Source organism: Lepisma saccharinum, chromosome 11, assembly GCF_977018435.1.
Source record: "Lepisma saccharinum chromosome 11, izLepSacc3.1, whole genome shotgun sequence".
In the NCBI taxonomy this organism is placed as follows: domain Eukaryota; kingdom Metazoa; phylum Arthropoda; class Insecta; order Zygentoma; family Lepismatidae; genus Lepisma; species Lepisma saccharinum.
In genome coordinates this window covers 47,950,730-47,968,187 of record NC_139239.1, presented here as the reverse complement: position 1 = coordinate 47,968,187, position 17,458 = coordinate 47,950,730, and the positions used below count along the sequence as shown (strand labels likewise).

The window sequence follows — 17,458 nt, the reverse complement described above, 5'->3', positions numbered from 1 at the left end:
CAATTCTCTTGATCAATATGTCTCTTTCAGACCGTCTCCGCAGCTGTGTAAATATGAAAGACAGCTTAGCTTCAGCTAAAAGTAGCATCGTCCACTGAAACCGCTAGGAAATCAATGTAAACAAAACCACGTGATTTGTGAGAAGTACTTGCTTGCCGATTAGTTTCTTCTTTCCTCTTCCATATGTTTTTTGACCGTATGGTTTAATTCATAAAATTAGGGCACACAACTTTACTTTAGTAGTCGAGTTTATCATACGCACATCATTCCTATGCGCAACAGCTGTCATGGGAATTAACCAATAGGATTCCTCAATAATCTCGTGAATTTGTTTACATTGACTAATATAGTGAGTGGATAGAGAATAGGGATGGTTTACTATTGTTGATTAATTTTCGAACAAACGAACAGAGAGATGAAGAGAAAGGGAAGATAGAGTAAAGGGGGGAGAGAGAGACAGAGAAGGAGAGAGAGAGCGAGAGAGAGAGAGAGAGAGAGAGAGAGAGGCGTGAAGGGAATGCAAGACAAAGAGAAAGCAAGAATAAGGATAAGAGGCGGAAATTAGTTCAGTGTAAGTTAAATGTTTATTTTATGATTTATGATGTTGCTTACTTCAAACCCAAAAGAAACATACACACACAGTGGCGACGAGGGGGGGGGGGCGGTTGCCCTCCACATTTTGCTACTTTGGCTCGCTCTCTATCCTAAACCTTATCTACCAAGGGAAAGTAAACTGCCTTTGCCCAACCCCCCACCAATTTTGGAACCCAATCGCCGCCACTACAGCCGTCTGCTTTTTCGCATAAGCGCTTTCAACATTGCAAGAATTCTTCACACTGTGCTTTTTTCTATTTGATTTTGCACATTCACCACCATCTCCCTCGCATCCTTACAGAAGCACTACAAACACTAAAACCACAATAAACACAACTACAAACAAAGCTTTGATGCACACAGTACAAGGTTTTATCTCTGGTCGAACTATGCATACGCCAGTGACCCTTTTGTGTGGAACCTTGGCAACGTCGGTGGCCGGTCGGTTCGCCAATGAATGTGGTTGGTTTTCGCTTACACAACCAACTATTGTCGTCTGCACTTTTGGCGGGAAGCCGGCAGAGCTATACCGTTTGTCCTATAATTGAGTTTAATGTTGCCTAAACCAACGTCCCTACTTTTGCAGCTGATGCCGCAGTGCCTCGAGTTCTTCAGCATGTGCGAGTGGATGGGTAAGCCGTTCAACTGCTGCGACTTTTTCTACCTCCAGCGAACGGAGCAAGGCTTCTGTTATGCTTTCAATTCGAGAATAGCCCAGGAGATGGTGCACAGGTAAGCACGATGTCTTGAATCTTGACTGGCAACATCCATTTTATCTTGTTTTATTATAAACTCCTCTACTCAGCGACTCTAAATCAAAATAATGCATAAAAGATCGATGGAAAGATGTTGATGACAACGCAAGAGAAAAAACAGTAACGAGAATGCTGGAGTACTCATGATTTGAATACTTCACAAATGATCATCACTCTCCGTCCATTGAAAAGCTCCATTCCCCATTCTTGTTTAGTAGTCACCAATGGTATTTTCCACATGCCTTTCTTTATTCTTCTGGTCAGGCTGAGGTGTACGGGGGTGGCCCCTTCTGAAGACACCCAAATGTCAACCTCTCTACGTAGAACACCCTGGACTGCATTTTGCAGACTAACGAGGTTCTGGCGTCTGATGTCAGAATAAACCATCTTCTGTTGTACTCTTGTTGTGTTGTCGATATGTTTGTGATTGTGCCTTCATCTAACTCATCGCCATTCGCCATTTGCCAAAAGAGGCATAAATGTGACGTTAATTAAACTACATCAATCAATCATCAATTCTGATGAGATAACTCTGTTCCATGGATCTCTGCAGCTAGGAAAAGAAAAGAAGTCCTTCGCACAAGTAGAACTCGAGAGGGCTAGACCAATGAAAGCGTGAGAGGGAAAGCGGCGAAAACGCGGCTGCAGCTACCAGCCGTTTGCAGCAACGCGCAGTGCTTTGCTCCGCCCACTCGCTTTATTCCCTTTTCTACCGTTATGCGCGGCCTTGTTTCACAGATTCCAGAGACATAGTGTAGCTTCAATTATGTCAATCAGTTACATGGGGGAAATATTTACAGTGTAGTATTAACACTATACGAGATTCGATTATGAAAATTCAAAAATTCTAGCTGAAAGAGTAAAGAATATTAGTACCTTAGTGAAAGTATACTGTATTCAAATCCTACAATAGACACTTCAGTATTAATACAATTAGTGCATATATGCAAACTCTGTCTCGGTCAGATGCATTTACGCACAGATTACAGCTTATCCCTATCTTGCTGCAGGTCAACATTGTGGATAGATTGATGAATGTTATAGCATAGTGAAAGATAAGCGATGCAATGGGTAAACGATGCATAAGCGGTTGCCTTTGAAATACTTCCATTAAACCAACCATCTGTGTCGTAGATGACATTTTCTTCCTGATGGTGAAACTTGAATGTAATCTGTTTTGGTCTCCTTCAATCTGCCATTTCTTATTACCAGTTACACGATGGTCGCAAAGGTACAAACTAAGACGATATCGGATTAAAGCGGTACAAACTACCAGTGGCGTATGCTGGTTTTAACTAGTGGGTAATCTCAGACACTTGATTCATCCACCCACTCCTGAAGTCTCCCTGCAAATTTACCTCAACATTCATACAGGATTTACGAATGTATGTGTGAAAAATGTTACCTTATTGTTGAGACCACTGTCGAATAATTGTTGTGATTGCACTTGCAGTTAATCTACGTTTAGAATTTCAAACAATAAAACAAGATAATATAATAAATCTATAAGAAAAAACGTGTAACAAAGAATATGAAAGGAATTCGGTAGTGAAATAAAAGCCCTCAATATTAATTGAAGTGTAAAATTCAAGTTACCCCAGTACCCAGTTACTCGTGCATTCCTGATTTTTGTTTTTATACACGGAAGTTTGAGTTCAAGACCTGTGGTACAAGAGATTCTACTGGCCTACCTACATTAACTATTTCCAATTTCTTCGGAAAAGATCCCGTTCCAAATATTTTCACACGCAAATATTGTATTATACCCATTGCCTTTAACTTCAGTAAACACAGCACTAGCACGAATACTAAACCAATAACACCTAAACAAATATTAAATTCTCGAATCGCTACAACACGCATTCAATTCCCTGCGCCAATCTTCTATTGTGGTTCCTTACTGCTTGACACAGAATTAAATTCCCTATGGATGCTGAAAAATTCCCTTTCCCAGCTTTATATTCCCTGCGATGAGCGAGGATCTATAAGTTGGAATCATTGCGTTTTTTGTTTATATATTTTGCATTCAAACATCTTTTATCATTATGATCATTATTAATCTAGAGAGGGGGGAGAAGCAACTTAAATTACCTAATATATGTGTACGTATATATATAATTTATTTCTGATAGCTTTCCCTTTTAAAAATTATTCATTTCTGTGAAAGATATACTCTCACTGGTTTTGAAGGCTACAAAGAAAGTAATCACGCATTTTAAAATACAAAAATGAATAAAAGTAAGCATATAAATAGTTTAATTACTTCATTAATCGATTTATTAAATTGTTATTTGGCGTCGCTTTTCTGCCACTTTTGGCTAATCACTACGAGTGATGATATGAAATTGATGAAGGGACATTCACAAAGAGCACCCATGCCCAGCCCGGTATTCGAACCCTGGAGCTCTGACGTCGTAGGGAGCTGTGGCAACCACTCAGCCATAGAGGTCGGTGTAATTTCTTGAATTTCTAGTTAAAATTTTAATTTATTTAATTACCGTCATCTTCAATATTAAAGCTTTTTTTTTTCCTATGACAATATCTGTTGAAATAGCAGATATCAGGAAGACAGAAACAAATGTAAAATGAGAATTAACACAGAATTGGTTCGCAAATGTTGTTCACATTTCCCTGTTTCTCGCGCACTTTCAGATGTATTTTCTCTACTTTCCTTTTCAGTACGTAATTTGAGAACCCAGAATTCTGTTTCCTGAGAAATTTCCCTGTCGTAAACAACACAGCTCCTACGATACAAAGGCCACCGGGGAAGAATTGCAGAAGAGGGTGCCAGCCGAGGGAACGGCAAAGGCTCTGGGGTGGAGAGTGCGACCGATGGACTCTCTCCAGAAGGAGCTTACCCTTGCCACGGAATAACCGCGCCTGAGAAGCAGTGTTTCCTTCCCCTCCCGTCAAGGGATTTAAAGGGAGCCGGTGGAATCTCACCCTGACGTCACCAGATTCCACCAGCTGGAGAAAGTGGCTGAAAGCCTCTCGGACATTCGCGCGCTGGAAGTAAAGAAATATGCGAATCAAAGACTGGTTCGGAAGAATATTGCGAAGAAATAAAAAACAACTTTTTTAAAAAAATTATAGTCGGGTCATCTCCGATTACCTAGGTGACCCAGAGTATACGCCGCTGCAAACTACAGGGTGATATCCAAAAGTACCACATCAATGAAGGGGGGGTCTGTAATTTGCTTTGACCTCTGCGAACACCTGAGTTAAATCCACTGGCATGCTGTATGGGGTGTGAAGGACTTGTGAAGATGAGGGACAGGCACCATTTACGCGAAGAAATTGGTACAGAAATTGGCACCATCTTGCATGTACTACATGTTGCACATGTTATTTGACCATGGGAATCGTCTCCCCAAATTTGGATGCTAATTCTAATAAAATTATTTTTATGGGTTCATGCCAGAACCTAATATATAATAATATATTTAGGATTTTGTGGAAAAGAATTATGTAAACATAATGTTAGAATACTCGAAACGTAGTGTTAGAATATTGAAAGTACAGGCTGTAGACAATTGATAAACTTCAATTAAAACCATATGCTAATGAAGAACCATTGTCACTAAAATTTAGAGAAGTTCAAGGTTATTGTAAAACAACTCTGCAATATAGCGGAAACCTAATTAATTAAAGCTGTTTTTAACTATGGCCATTCTGAAAGGTCTCCCGACCTTATGCCAAGTATTTCTTCCTTTGGTGTGTTTTGAAAGACTCAGTGTTATTCCAACCCCTCCCTCTGCTACATTAGATCACTTAGGTGAACTCTTAACAGAAGCCGATCAGGAGGTGCTGCAAAAAGTATGGACTTAATTTGACTATTGTTATTGTATTACAATTACCATTTAGAGTTATCGACATAACTTTGAATAACCTTGTATAATGGTTACGGTATTCAGTCATGACGCACGTACTAGCTCTGGCCTTATATTTCAGGCATAGCAGTCCCACCAACGCGCCCGGTGACTTCCAACCATTGAGGATCAGCGCTGCTGGTGTCTGGTCAGCGTTGATCGTGGAGGTTCGCCCTACGTCGCTTGTTCATAAGAAAGACATCAGGGTAAGATGGTCGATAAAGTGATCATTATGTTTTGGCAGTGAAATTAGTAGAACTATTATTAGTGGCCAGAAGTAGATCCACCATTTCCTTTCACATTGCTGTATTGAAGCGGACACAACATTCTTTAAGAGTACTGTATCTTAGGTAGCTTTGAGACAGACAGCAACATAAGTACACTTTTGAACAAAGAATTCTTATGTGAAAAACAAGCTCGTGCAAAAGCATGAGAAGGCGATTTCTAAGTTCATTCATTCATTGTTTTCTGCCTAATTGGCAGGTTTTTCACTGCAATCTCCAGCTTTCCCTGTTCTCTGCCTTACGCTTCGTAAAAGCATACGACCCAGTTAATTTAATATCATCCATAAGCTGATATCTCTTTCTTCCACGGACTTTTCTTCCTTCAACCATTCCCTCCAAGGCATCTCTTAGCAGGCAGTTTCTTCTTAGACAGTGTCCTAACCAGTTTCTTTTCCTCTTCTTGATGGTCTCCAGTATAGATCTTTTTTCACCAACTGTTTTCAGTACGGCTTCGTTTCTTACCTTGTCCGTCCATTTTACACGCTCCATTTTTCGCCATGTCCACATTTCAAAAGCTTCGAGTCGTTTCTCTTCATTTCTTCTCAACGTCCAGGTTTCTGCACCATATAGTGCTACACTCCACACAAAACATTTCACTAATCTCTTCCTTAGACCTATGTCCATGGGTCCACAAAAAACATTTTTTCTTCTATTGAAAGCTTCTTTTGCTATTGCGATTCTCATTTTCACTTCTTGGTTGCAGCTCATGTCACTGCTTATAGTGCATCCGAGGTACTTGAAGCATGAAAAATGTGTGGCAGTACAACGACAACATTTCTGCGATAAGAAACTGCGTTGGGACTATTAAATCAGTTATATTTTTTCCCCTTGATACTTTTTAAAGGAATTTGGTTTTCAAGAACGCAGTGCAAGAAAACCAGGGAAACACCGTACCGTTCTCAAGTTGTTTGGCACAAGATGGACTGAAAAGTATCAATACTAAATACTGTGACTTGTGGAAATGTAGAAACTTTAGAGGCTTTACAACGTACCAGTACAAGAGAAACATTTCAGCAAGCTCTTCAGTTTCTTTGATGTGTAGCCTGTGGGGAGTTTGAAATATCTCCACTTGATCTAACCAAATTGCTTTATGCAGTGCAACATTATTTTGGGCACTTCAAAAGTGGACTGTTCAATATTGTGAACATGTCAAGATATTTAAAAAAAAAATCTAAGAGAGAGTTTTGATAACTTTAATGAAATTTATTCCAAAGCAGAGACACTACTTATAGACTATGATGAAGAAATGAAGAGACCTAGAACACCCAGGCGTCAAATTTGAGGGAACAATACACCAGCTGAGAGCACAAAAGAATATTATAAACTAAACCATAATCGTCCATTTTTTAACCATTTTGTAGTAGAATTGAACTCACGTTTGTCTGAACACAGTCAACACATTGCAAAATTGTAACAATTTATTCCAAAAATGTGAAATGGCTATCCTCATTCGTTGTAACAGTGTGCCTAAATGTTGGATGGCCTGGTTTATAGATTGGATTTTGATAGCCTGATCATATAGCCTGATTTTCCGGGACAATCCCGAAATGATATCATTTGTTCTGTTTCCTCGGGATGCACAAATGTTCTGGAATCGGATGTGTAAGAAGAAATGATGAAGACTATACTTTTCTAAGCTTTATTTATATTTAAATGCGTAATATTAAAATGCTCATTTTTCTAAACAATCTAACTGTACATTGAACAGCTCCCTCTCGATAATACCAGAGTTATCGAGTTAAAATAAGATGCTGAAAAGATATTTGACTTCACGATAGCGCCGCTTTCTGCTAGCAGCACTGAATTTCAGTTGCAAATCTCTTCCTTTGCATAGTAAGCTGCTTATTATAAACAGTCAGTGCTTGGGTGCCTATCTGCTCAAACCGCAGTTTGCAAATAAAGTTTCAACATTGTGAGAGAGCAGCTTAGTTCATTATGACACCGAAAAGGAGTGGATTTTTAAAGAAGTGTAAGGAATGTGATAATGGATATGTACATACACACAACTTTGAAGGGTCCAGCACATCCTCCCTCCGCTCCCCAACAAGCTTCCGGTCAGCAGTGTTCTGGATTTTTACTTATGAAATATAGCAACCATATCAAAAGTTGAACTACCCCCTTGCGTGAACTATATATACGCCCATGCTTGTAATTGCGAAATATTTTAATTAAAATAAATATATGCGCTTGAGTTGAGGGGTTACGCACATCCAATTTTGCCGGCAAGTAGCGTGCTTCCAGTCGCTAAGTGTCCACGTACTAGCGGCAAAAAAATCAAATGAAGGCACTGTGTATCATTTTCATTATATTTTTGATTACAGAATTTGATGTCAGAAGTCCTTCCTATTCCAGGTGACCATCCACCACCCGCATGAGTATCCAAACATAATGTCCGGGTACTACTTCCGCGCAGGTTTCAAGGTGTACATGAAGGTGGACGCCACGGATACTTACAGCGGGAAGGCCGTGAAGCGACTGAGCATGTCGCAGAGGAAGTGCCTGTTCCCGGATGAGCAGGGGCATTATCTGGGAGCAGAATACAGCAGAGAGAACTGCCTGATGGAGTGTCGGATGAGGGCGGGCGAGAGGTCTTGCTCCTGTGCTTCGTATTTCTATCCTGTTGTAGGTGAGACATAGGTTTCGTGTTAATGTTTGTATACGTTTTACATGAATTCAGGCAATTCAAATTGTGCAACTATGCAAGATTTTTGCGACTGGAAAAGCCTGAGATCTCAAAACACGTTATTCATCTTTCTTACTCTAGAATTACGGCCTACTTCACTTATTAAACCGTATGGGATTCACTATATTCAAAATTCACTAAAACCGAAATGCTTTTTCTTAACCCGAATGGAGGTTAGTAGTGACATAATCTAATAAGTAAAGGGGTCGGTACCCGGCGGAGACAGATTGCACAGTGGTTAGGATCCTACTTTCAACTATAGGTCCAGTCCCGATTAGCCTACCTGTGCATAAAATGGACTTGGGCCTCCCGATGGCGCGGTGGTAGCGTTGTCGCCTTGTAATCAAGGGGTTCGATACCCCGTTGGAGGCACATAGTGGTTCGGATCCCACTTTAAACTGTAGGTCCAGTCCCGATTAGCCTTTCTGTGCATAAAGTGGATTTAAACCAACAATTCAATCAATCAATTCATAAAATGGACTTAAAACAACAATTCAATTCAATTCTAATAATGAAACAAAATATCAAAACAGTACAGCATCATACATAAACCAGTTCTTAGTACACTCATTATTTACTGTACCTTGTTTTACTGTACAAGTCTGTTATCCGTGGATGCTTAAGGCATCCTGTCTTAATGAACATTTTTTCTAGACGAATCTCTAGTTAATAGTCTATGGTACTTATGATGCTAATAATGTTAATTTTTCATAGACATTTCACTTCTTACGTTCACTAAAACAGAAGTTGAGAGTTCACTGTTAGCAACATTTGTGATGTATTTGGGATGGGACTAGCAATTTAGATTCACTATAGCCGAACGTTCACTACATTTCAAATTGACTTGTTTCCTTTATTAAATAAGAAATACCAAAATATACGATTGAAGGAAACACGACAATTTTGTCCAAGTCATTGAAAAGAATCTTAGCATGTTAAACAACGTGAGAATTCGTTGTGTATTTCGGATTACCTCCCTTTAAGAAAAGGATGATTGATTCATATTAAAAACCTGCTCTTGTCTGTTTTGTTGTTTTGTTTGAAACCAAATATAATTCATTTATTTATTTATTTAAAGACATGACACTACAGGCAAATGCCCACTTACAGTTTCTTGTATTATAACACTTTTTGGTACACAAAATATGCAATCAGAATAATTCATAAGATACAATACTATGATAATATATGTTACAGTAATATAAGATTAGATATGAAAAAGAAGTATAAAGATTAACCCGACAGTTGGGGTTAGAACTTACACATGATAACCAAGAAAATAACCAAGGAAAAACATATGAGCTTCACCTTACATTTATAAACGATGATATATAGATGTAATGATAGTAATTAGTAATTTGTAAATAACACAAAAAGAAAAAAGAAAAAAATGGATAGACTCTTTCGCCTGTACATAAAGAGGCTGAACTACTAAGCAATGTTAAGTCTGATGTTGGAAGTAAGTTTCAGTTTCCTTTTTGAACCTTCGAAAACTTTGGAAGATGTCTATCTTATCATATGTCTTTGGAATTTCGTTATATAACCTACACATTCTCCGAATGGGTGCCGCATTGGCTGACTTTGTTTGAGCTCTCGGTACTTGAAACAGCTCTTTCCGTGGTCTTACCTTATTACATGGTACATAAAAAAGGATTTTTGAGAGCAGCTGAGAGGAGTCTAATGAGTTGTTTAAAAGTTTATGTAAGAATAGTAACTGATGTATGTTTCTTCTATCGCCTAGGGATTGTACATTGAAGTATTTTTTAGGGTATGATAAGGAGTATATTTGGGGTAAACGCCGTCTCTTTTCAGTCCTAGGAATCGAAGGAACTTGTTTTGTACATTCTCTATTCTGCTGGTTTCATTTAGGTTTTGTGGGGACCAGACGGTAGACGCGTATTCCAATTTCGACCTTACGTAGGTATTGTATAGCTTTTGGAATGTTTCTAACTTCTTAAAGTCGTTTCCCATTCTCATTATAAACCCTAGGTTTCGGTACCCTTCTGCTACAATGCGGTCGATGTGTTTTCGGAAACTGTTATTTTCTTCAAACTGAACACCAAGATCTTTATAACTTGAAACTCTGTCTAACGTGTGGCCACTGATTGTGTAAGTGTGCGTGTAGGGTTGTTTCTTTCGAGTGAAAGTCATAATTTTGCATTTGTTAAAATTGAGTTTTAGTTTGTTTTTAGCGCACCATTCTACAAGATTTTCAATGTATTTTTGCCGTTCCAAACTATCATTATCGTTCGTTGACATCTTAAAATACACCTTGAAATTTCGCTGCAGATGAATGATGATATTATATCGAGTTATTCAGAGACACATTCAATTTCATCGCCATCTCGACCAGAATTCAAATCTATTCAGTCTTTCACTTATTCCTAGCTACAGTCCGTTACAGAGTTCCCTCGTTACGCAATGTTTCAACTCCGTATCTCCTGTCCTATCTACACTTACAGACTCCCCACCAGCACCGTTTGCAGGATAACTTCAACTATCTATACAAAATTGTCAATGGCAAAATCCGCTGCAACACACTCCTTCAAGAATTCCACTTTTGAGTGCCTATGCGCACAACACGTAACACAAACCTATTTTACATAGAAGAACCTAGACTGGAAATTCAAAAATCTCTCTTCTACAGACTTCCCACCCAGTATAATGACCTCCCATCAAGTGTTGATATATTTAATGCAGAGTATTAAAATAAATTAAAATAAATGTTGTAAATAGTTGAATGTATAATAATGCCATCTTGACTTATTTTTGTTAATATTTTGTGTTATTTTGCTTTTTTCAATTATTGACAATTTCAGCGTAAAATGGCCACTTGGGCTGTATCTAAAAATTTTCTCAATAAATAAATTGGTCTACATCTCAGGAAGCATCTTCAGCACTGAAACTCCTACTTAATAAAAATAATTGTTTTAAACGTCGTAGTAAAGTCAATTTATTTTATTTCAGATAGCAAGAAAGAATGCAACGTTACTGGGATGATTTGTCTGGCGGAGCAAGAAGGTAAATACATAGAAACTGATCAAATGGAAGTCATTTTAAATATTTAGTATGTAGTTGTTAAAATATGCTGAATCTGATAAAACGAATATTGGACGGTCTGGGTAGATGTTTGCTGGAATTATTCATCTTTGGCACCATATTTCTTCACCATTTCTTCCTTTATCGTTGTTCCTCATTCTACTTCTCTGTTCAAATGCTCTTTTCATAGACTTTTCCTTCATCACAATTCTTTGGTCTTCCCTTTTAATATCTGTATTCTTCTTGTGCTTTGTTGTTCATCTCATTCTCATGCATATCCAGAGCGCTTTCCTGTTTAATTTCTATCCCCATGTCTCCAATTCTTATCTGGTTTTTCATTTGATTCTCATTCCTATAGTCTGTATCCTGCTACAGTAGTACCTTGTTAATTTTGATGTTTATACATACATATCCCATAACATTCTGGTAAGAATTTCCACCTCTTGTAGCTTTCTGACTACCTCAATGCTCATCTTCAATTTTTGATTTGATTTTGATTTGATTTAGTTTATTTTACTTCGCGTTTTGTGCCTCTTTTGTGCTAATTTGCGAAGATGGGGATGAGTGATGAAATGATGAAATTGATGAATGGACATTCACAAACAACCAAGCCCGACCGGGATTCGAACCCGGGACCCTTGGCGTCGCAGCGCGATGTGCTAACCACTCGGCCGCAGGGTCGGGCTTCAATTTTTGAAGCTAAAATACTGTTGCACCTCGTATTTTAACTTCTGTCATTTGTCATTGCTGTAGACCATGTTTGGAAGGAACATGATCGACAGCGAGTAGCCACCATGACGTAGATCCCCTTAGAACATTTAAGTAAGCATATCTATCTAATGGTAGAACAAGTAAAATAAGCGTTACCTTCATCTCTCCCTCCTTGCCATTCACCGATAGATGTTGCCATCTTATATTTTACTAGTACAGTAATTGCATTTAAATTCCTCAGTTCCTTATTCTTAGTAATTATTATAATTACAAGTAATAGAGAACACTTAATATTTAAAGATAGAGAATACTTAAATGGAATTGCTATTAGTATTTTTATTTAAGCATCTCAGTTCTCTATAATATCACATATTTTCACTGTTCAATTTTACTCTAATAAAATTTCACTCTCTTACAATTGTCAAAGTCATTGATTTCTAATGATTTGGTACTTGTTCATTTAGCCAGTTGTGGTAGGTTGTTAATCGTTATTTATTCAAAGATTTCATGAACAATGAGGGATCACCCCCATTGCGTAGTGGTAACGTAGTCGCCTTGTAATCAAGGGGTCCCGGGATCGATACCCGGCGGAGACACATACCGGTTCCGATCTAACTTTAAACTGTTGATCCAGTCCCGATTAGCCTATCTGTGCAGAAAGTGGAATGTAGCCACGCTGCTAATCATAACTTATGTTCATATTTGCTGAAAGTTATTTCTCTGTTGCATAGTTTCTGAAGCATCGTATATTTTGCTGCAAGGCTGCAGCATACGTGGCTACTGGTTGCTTATTTTACTTTGCATTTCTTACACTTTTGGCTAATAACGAAGATAAGGAGAGTAATGGCTGTATGCATTTGATGAATGGACACTAAAATAGAACATCAAGGTCCAATCCAGGAATTCCGAGATCAAAAGTCAACCACTAAACGCACTCTGATACTGAAAGTGATCGTTTATGTTAAGCGATATAAGTTAATAAGTTTAGCACTTCCTGATAATAAGTTATGGCACGTTAAGTGCTAAAACTTTGGATGCATATCTTCTATTCAATATATACATATACAGAATATATATTCTGTATATCCACACACACACACACACACACACACACACACACACACACACACACACACACACACACACATATATATATATATATATATATATATATATATATATATGATATTACGGTCCTTCCCTGATATAAAAACAATCCTAAACTTTGATTTTTGTTGAAAGGCGAATAACAGTTTTGGCCTTAAATATTAGCCATTTTCGTTGGAGGTGGTAAAAAACGTACAGAACATAAAGTGTAGTTTAAAATGTACTGGAAACAATGTTTTTTACACCAGCTTTCTATCATTTTTGTTAGCTGAGTATTCAAATTTGTTATTACTATCTGCAAAGGCCAAAAGTATCGGAAGTCATGAAGCAAAAATGACCGCTACTTTTAAACGAAGCGATATAAAAATAATTAATGATTTCTTTTAAAAAAAAATGGTCAAACAACCAGTGCTGCACCATTTGGGATGGACTGACCTATTAGCGAAAGCGACGCCATAAAACAAAAATGCAAATATAAGTATAGCTTCTGAGGATACATGTGTTTGCTTTGTATTCGTTGGAGTGTTAAATAATTTACTCAATTAGCAAATGAGCTTAGCTGGTATCAGTTTCCTTTGTTACAGGAATAACGCATTCAGTGAAGCTAGATGGCGTTGATGACAATTTCGAGGGCCTAAACTGCAGCTGCCCGCCAGTGTGCACCACCACCTCTTACAATGTTGAGAGCACCATTTTGCCAGCGTAAGTGTATTTCCTTCACTGTTAGAGACACTGAGGAACACCATTGTATATTTTCTTTTCAAAGGATATATTTTTGTAGTTTAATTTAAAATTAACAAGTAAACCATATTATATATCCTATAAATTAAGTATTATCTAGAATCAAGCTTCTCTTTGTTGGTGATAGGTTTCACACAGATAAAACTATAAACATAACTTCTGAGGCCACCATGTTATACTTTGACAGTTAATATTTGTAAAAGCTTCTTACTACATCAAATTACACGTATGAGAAATGAGAACATTCAGTTTAGTCAGAAAATGACAATTGGAGTGTATGGATGAATATACAGGGTTATTCAAAAAGAAGGAGTTGAATACAAATCTGTACTATGGGCACATGCTAAAAAATACAAACATGTGCTTTGCGCCACGGGAGAGGCATGTAAACTTCCGTTGGATGGCGGCACTTGGGGTGGTGACAGGAACATGGCGACTCCTGCGTTCCGGGATGCTGAATTGAATGAGGTGGACACCATTATCTTGTGCATCGTTGGTGGCTGCCCAGATCTCCCGATATCATCCCTGCGATTTTTATCTCTGTGAGTACATAAGACAATGCTTAGTGAGCGCGTTTGGAACGAAATGGATTCTTGTTTCCATGTTTCTCGCATCACACACGGTACTCATATTGAGTGCATGAAATGTTGATTCTTACTTACTCTCGTGGCGCATAGCACATGTTTGTATCTTTTACCGCGTGCCCACAGTAAAGATTTGTAATCTACTCCTTCTTTCTGAATAACCATGTATAACTGTAGAGATTATCTATGCCAAGAATTGAGTGATGTTTCACAATTCTACATTTGGTCCTTAATGTCGTTAAGGCACTTCCAGATCTGCAATTTTCTTTCATACTTATATTTACTTACATAATCCTCTTGATATCAAACGAATTGCTGGAAGTGCTTCTTTGTAAACACGTTATGTTTCACCTCTTAGTTTGCCATGCCATATACTAATAAAGCTCATTACGTAATTTCAGAGAAATTATACTTGTATAATGGCAAGAAAATCAATACTGCCCAAACAGATTGAACTGTCATCTACAACTCTTCTTATATGACAATGAAAAATAATCACTCGACTGAATGTTAGTGACAATGGTTCTACACTAACATGCAACGTTAATTGGACATAAAAAGTACACGTTATAGACAATGGACAATCTGCAATTAACGTTGCATGCTATTTATCAAGTAACTGAATCTATGCAAATTCTCATATGGTCTGTCTTGAATTTTAGACCTGAAATGCCCGACAAAGTCAACTTAAAAGTTTTCTTCAAAGACCTCGATATTGTAAGGTACAGAACGACCGCTGTGTTTGACTGGCTAGATCTATTAGGTAAGAAATGTGTAAGTACGTAAGTAAGTAACTAATAAACATTCAATAGTATCTCGCAGTAAAGAATAAAGAATATCTCTTAAAGTTCATGACTGTCAGCATTTATTATGCCATCCATTTGAGCCCCAAAAGATTTTGCTCTAGAAATAAAATATCTGACTAATCCGAGTATTAAAATATATGAGAGATCGAAAAATTGGTAAATATTCAGCTAAGGAATTATATTCCAAAACAGCATCAACGATAGATTACTTCAGGCAAGTCAACCTACACATAGAATTTCTGTATTTTATATAGCCATAATTTTGTACGGTATTGAAGTTGCGTAATTTCTTATTCAAACTTATAGTTAAATTTTTTTTGATTTTGATTTTAAAATTTTGGGTGCGTCAGCACTAAGGCTATTTTGCACCCGTCACACCATACGGGGTCCAGCCCCTTATCTTTACACATAACAACTCTATCGTTGCTTAATTAAAATCATAAAATATTAAAATGTTCTGACTTTCGTTAAAAGGTGAGGCTGCAAAGAACACTCAGCACACATAAGGACAAAAGAACAGGACAATACAAACAAAATTATACTGGCCATGGGGCCAGTCGCCAGAGCCTCGTTAGTCTTCAGTCCAGGGTGTACTAACGTGGAAGTGAGGTTGACATTTGGGTGTACTACGTGGAAGGTCACCCCTTACACCCCTATAGTTAAATGTTTCGATAATGCAATAAATTATAAATATGAAAAATTTAAAAAACATGGTATTAAATTGCAAGAGAAATTCATTCATTTCAATCTTTTAAGGCTTGTGAAGGAGATCTTAGATCATACTCTTGAGATCAAGTGAATTTCTTGAAATGCTCCATTGAAAATATGTACGTTGTGTTTCAACTGCTAGTTTGTTACGGCATGTACTATTAAACTCATTAATTAATTTCAGAAAAAAATATTACTTGTATTGGCAAAAAAAGTCAATATCGTTCACAGAATGCTCAAACAGATTTAACTGCCATCTACAGCTTGTTTTATGTATCAAAATCAAGAATATTAGTTATTTGTAGTGTACAGCTTAACCAATATAAGATTGCTCTTTGGCGTTGTAGTATTTTCAGCAGTAAGCGAGCGCAGGGAGCGTTGGCGATGCAATCAGCTGATTGCATTGTTGTCATGTTCCTGCGTTGACAAATTGTGCAGCACTGCCAAAAGCCACGAGAATGGGAGAATCGAGAGGAGAAAACAGATGACCGTGCACTTTAGTTTGCTGATTTGCCCCGGCACTTTTAACTTGGTTAAGCTTTATAGTGCATAGGTTTGTTGTTCGATTTAGATGCGTCTCTTCCATTTTTCCAGTGTCGTTCGGCGGAATAGCAAGTCTCTTCCTGGGCTTCAGTCTAGTGAGCGCCGTTGAGCTTATCTACTTCTCCACATTCCGACCACTCTGCAAGAGGTACATGCAACGTTCGGGTACATCTAGGATGCTACCTGAAGGAATGATCACCTTCTGTACCCGCAGATTCTGCAGAATAGGCCTTCCCGACCCTGTTGACCGCCCGTTGGAGATGCAGTCCAGAATATCTACGGTCCAGGACACTTCGTCACTGCCTGGTTACTTGCCATAGATTTGTACTTGACCAAGGTTGAGTACATAAAGATAGGTCCATCAGTCAGTTAATGTGTTCGGTGTATTCATTTGTGTCGTAGATTGATTGTAGAGTTGGATGCATAAGTGTTAACAAGCAAATTGTCCATCACCATGTTTATTATCTTTGTTTTACGTATCGAAAGTACTTGTGCATTCGACAGTGCCATAAAGTTTCAAGAAACGAATATTCTGGGGGTCTATATTCCCAATGTACGGAGATATTTGAACGCATAACTGAGCAAGTATTGCACGTCAGTGTTAGAATTGTTTTATGAACGAGAAACCAATTATAATTAATTACATATAATATATTAATTAACAATTAAAAATTAAGCTAAGATATATATGTATCTTAGGCAACCTCATGGACCTAATTGTATGCCTCAACCTTGGTACTTGCTGAAAATTGATAACAAATTGTTAGTACGGTAAGAAATACCTAAAATTAGGAAAACATCGGCTCCACCGACCATATTTTCTGTATTGCATTGTTTGTTAGTAGTGGCTAATCGCGACAATGAATGTGAGTAATCGCTAGACAGAGGGGTCCTAGTAGAGAACACACAGACCGGGACTCAAACCCGAGTACTTGGGTGGCGAGATCGAAACTCGTCCCTTTAACACGCTTCCCAGCAATAATGTGCTTGTATTTTCAGCTAATATAACTTACATATATGCAAGGGGAAGTGCG

At 37.9% G+C, this 17,458-nt stretch overlaps 1 protein-coding gene across 1 annotated transcript in view; it reads left to right on the top strand.

The window, feature by feature from the left end:
• Nucleotides 1-16,744, top strand: part of LOC145995018 (pickpocket protein 19-like) — a 29,002-nt gene extending 12,258 nt beyond the window's left edge. The window contains exons 4-10 of the mRNA XM_083131550.1: nucleotides 1,181-1,326; nucleotides 5,301-5,424; nucleotides 7,855-8,128; nucleotides 11,153-11,206; nucleotides 13,627-13,744; nucleotides 15,030-15,130; nucleotides 16,476-16,744. Of these exons, the coding sequence (XP_082987676.1) occupies nucleotides 1,181-1,326; nucleotides 5,301-5,424; nucleotides 7,855-8,128; nucleotides 11,153-11,206; nucleotides 13,627-13,744; nucleotides 15,030-15,130; nucleotides 16,476-16,744 (1,086 nt within the window). The remainder of the gene's footprint in view (nucleotides 1-1,180; nucleotides 1,327-5,300; nucleotides 5,425-7,854; nucleotides 8,129-11,152; nucleotides 11,207-13,626; nucleotides 13,745-15,029; nucleotides 15,131-16,475) is intronic.
• The last annotated feature ends 714 nt before the right edge of the window (nucleotides 16,745-17,458 follow it).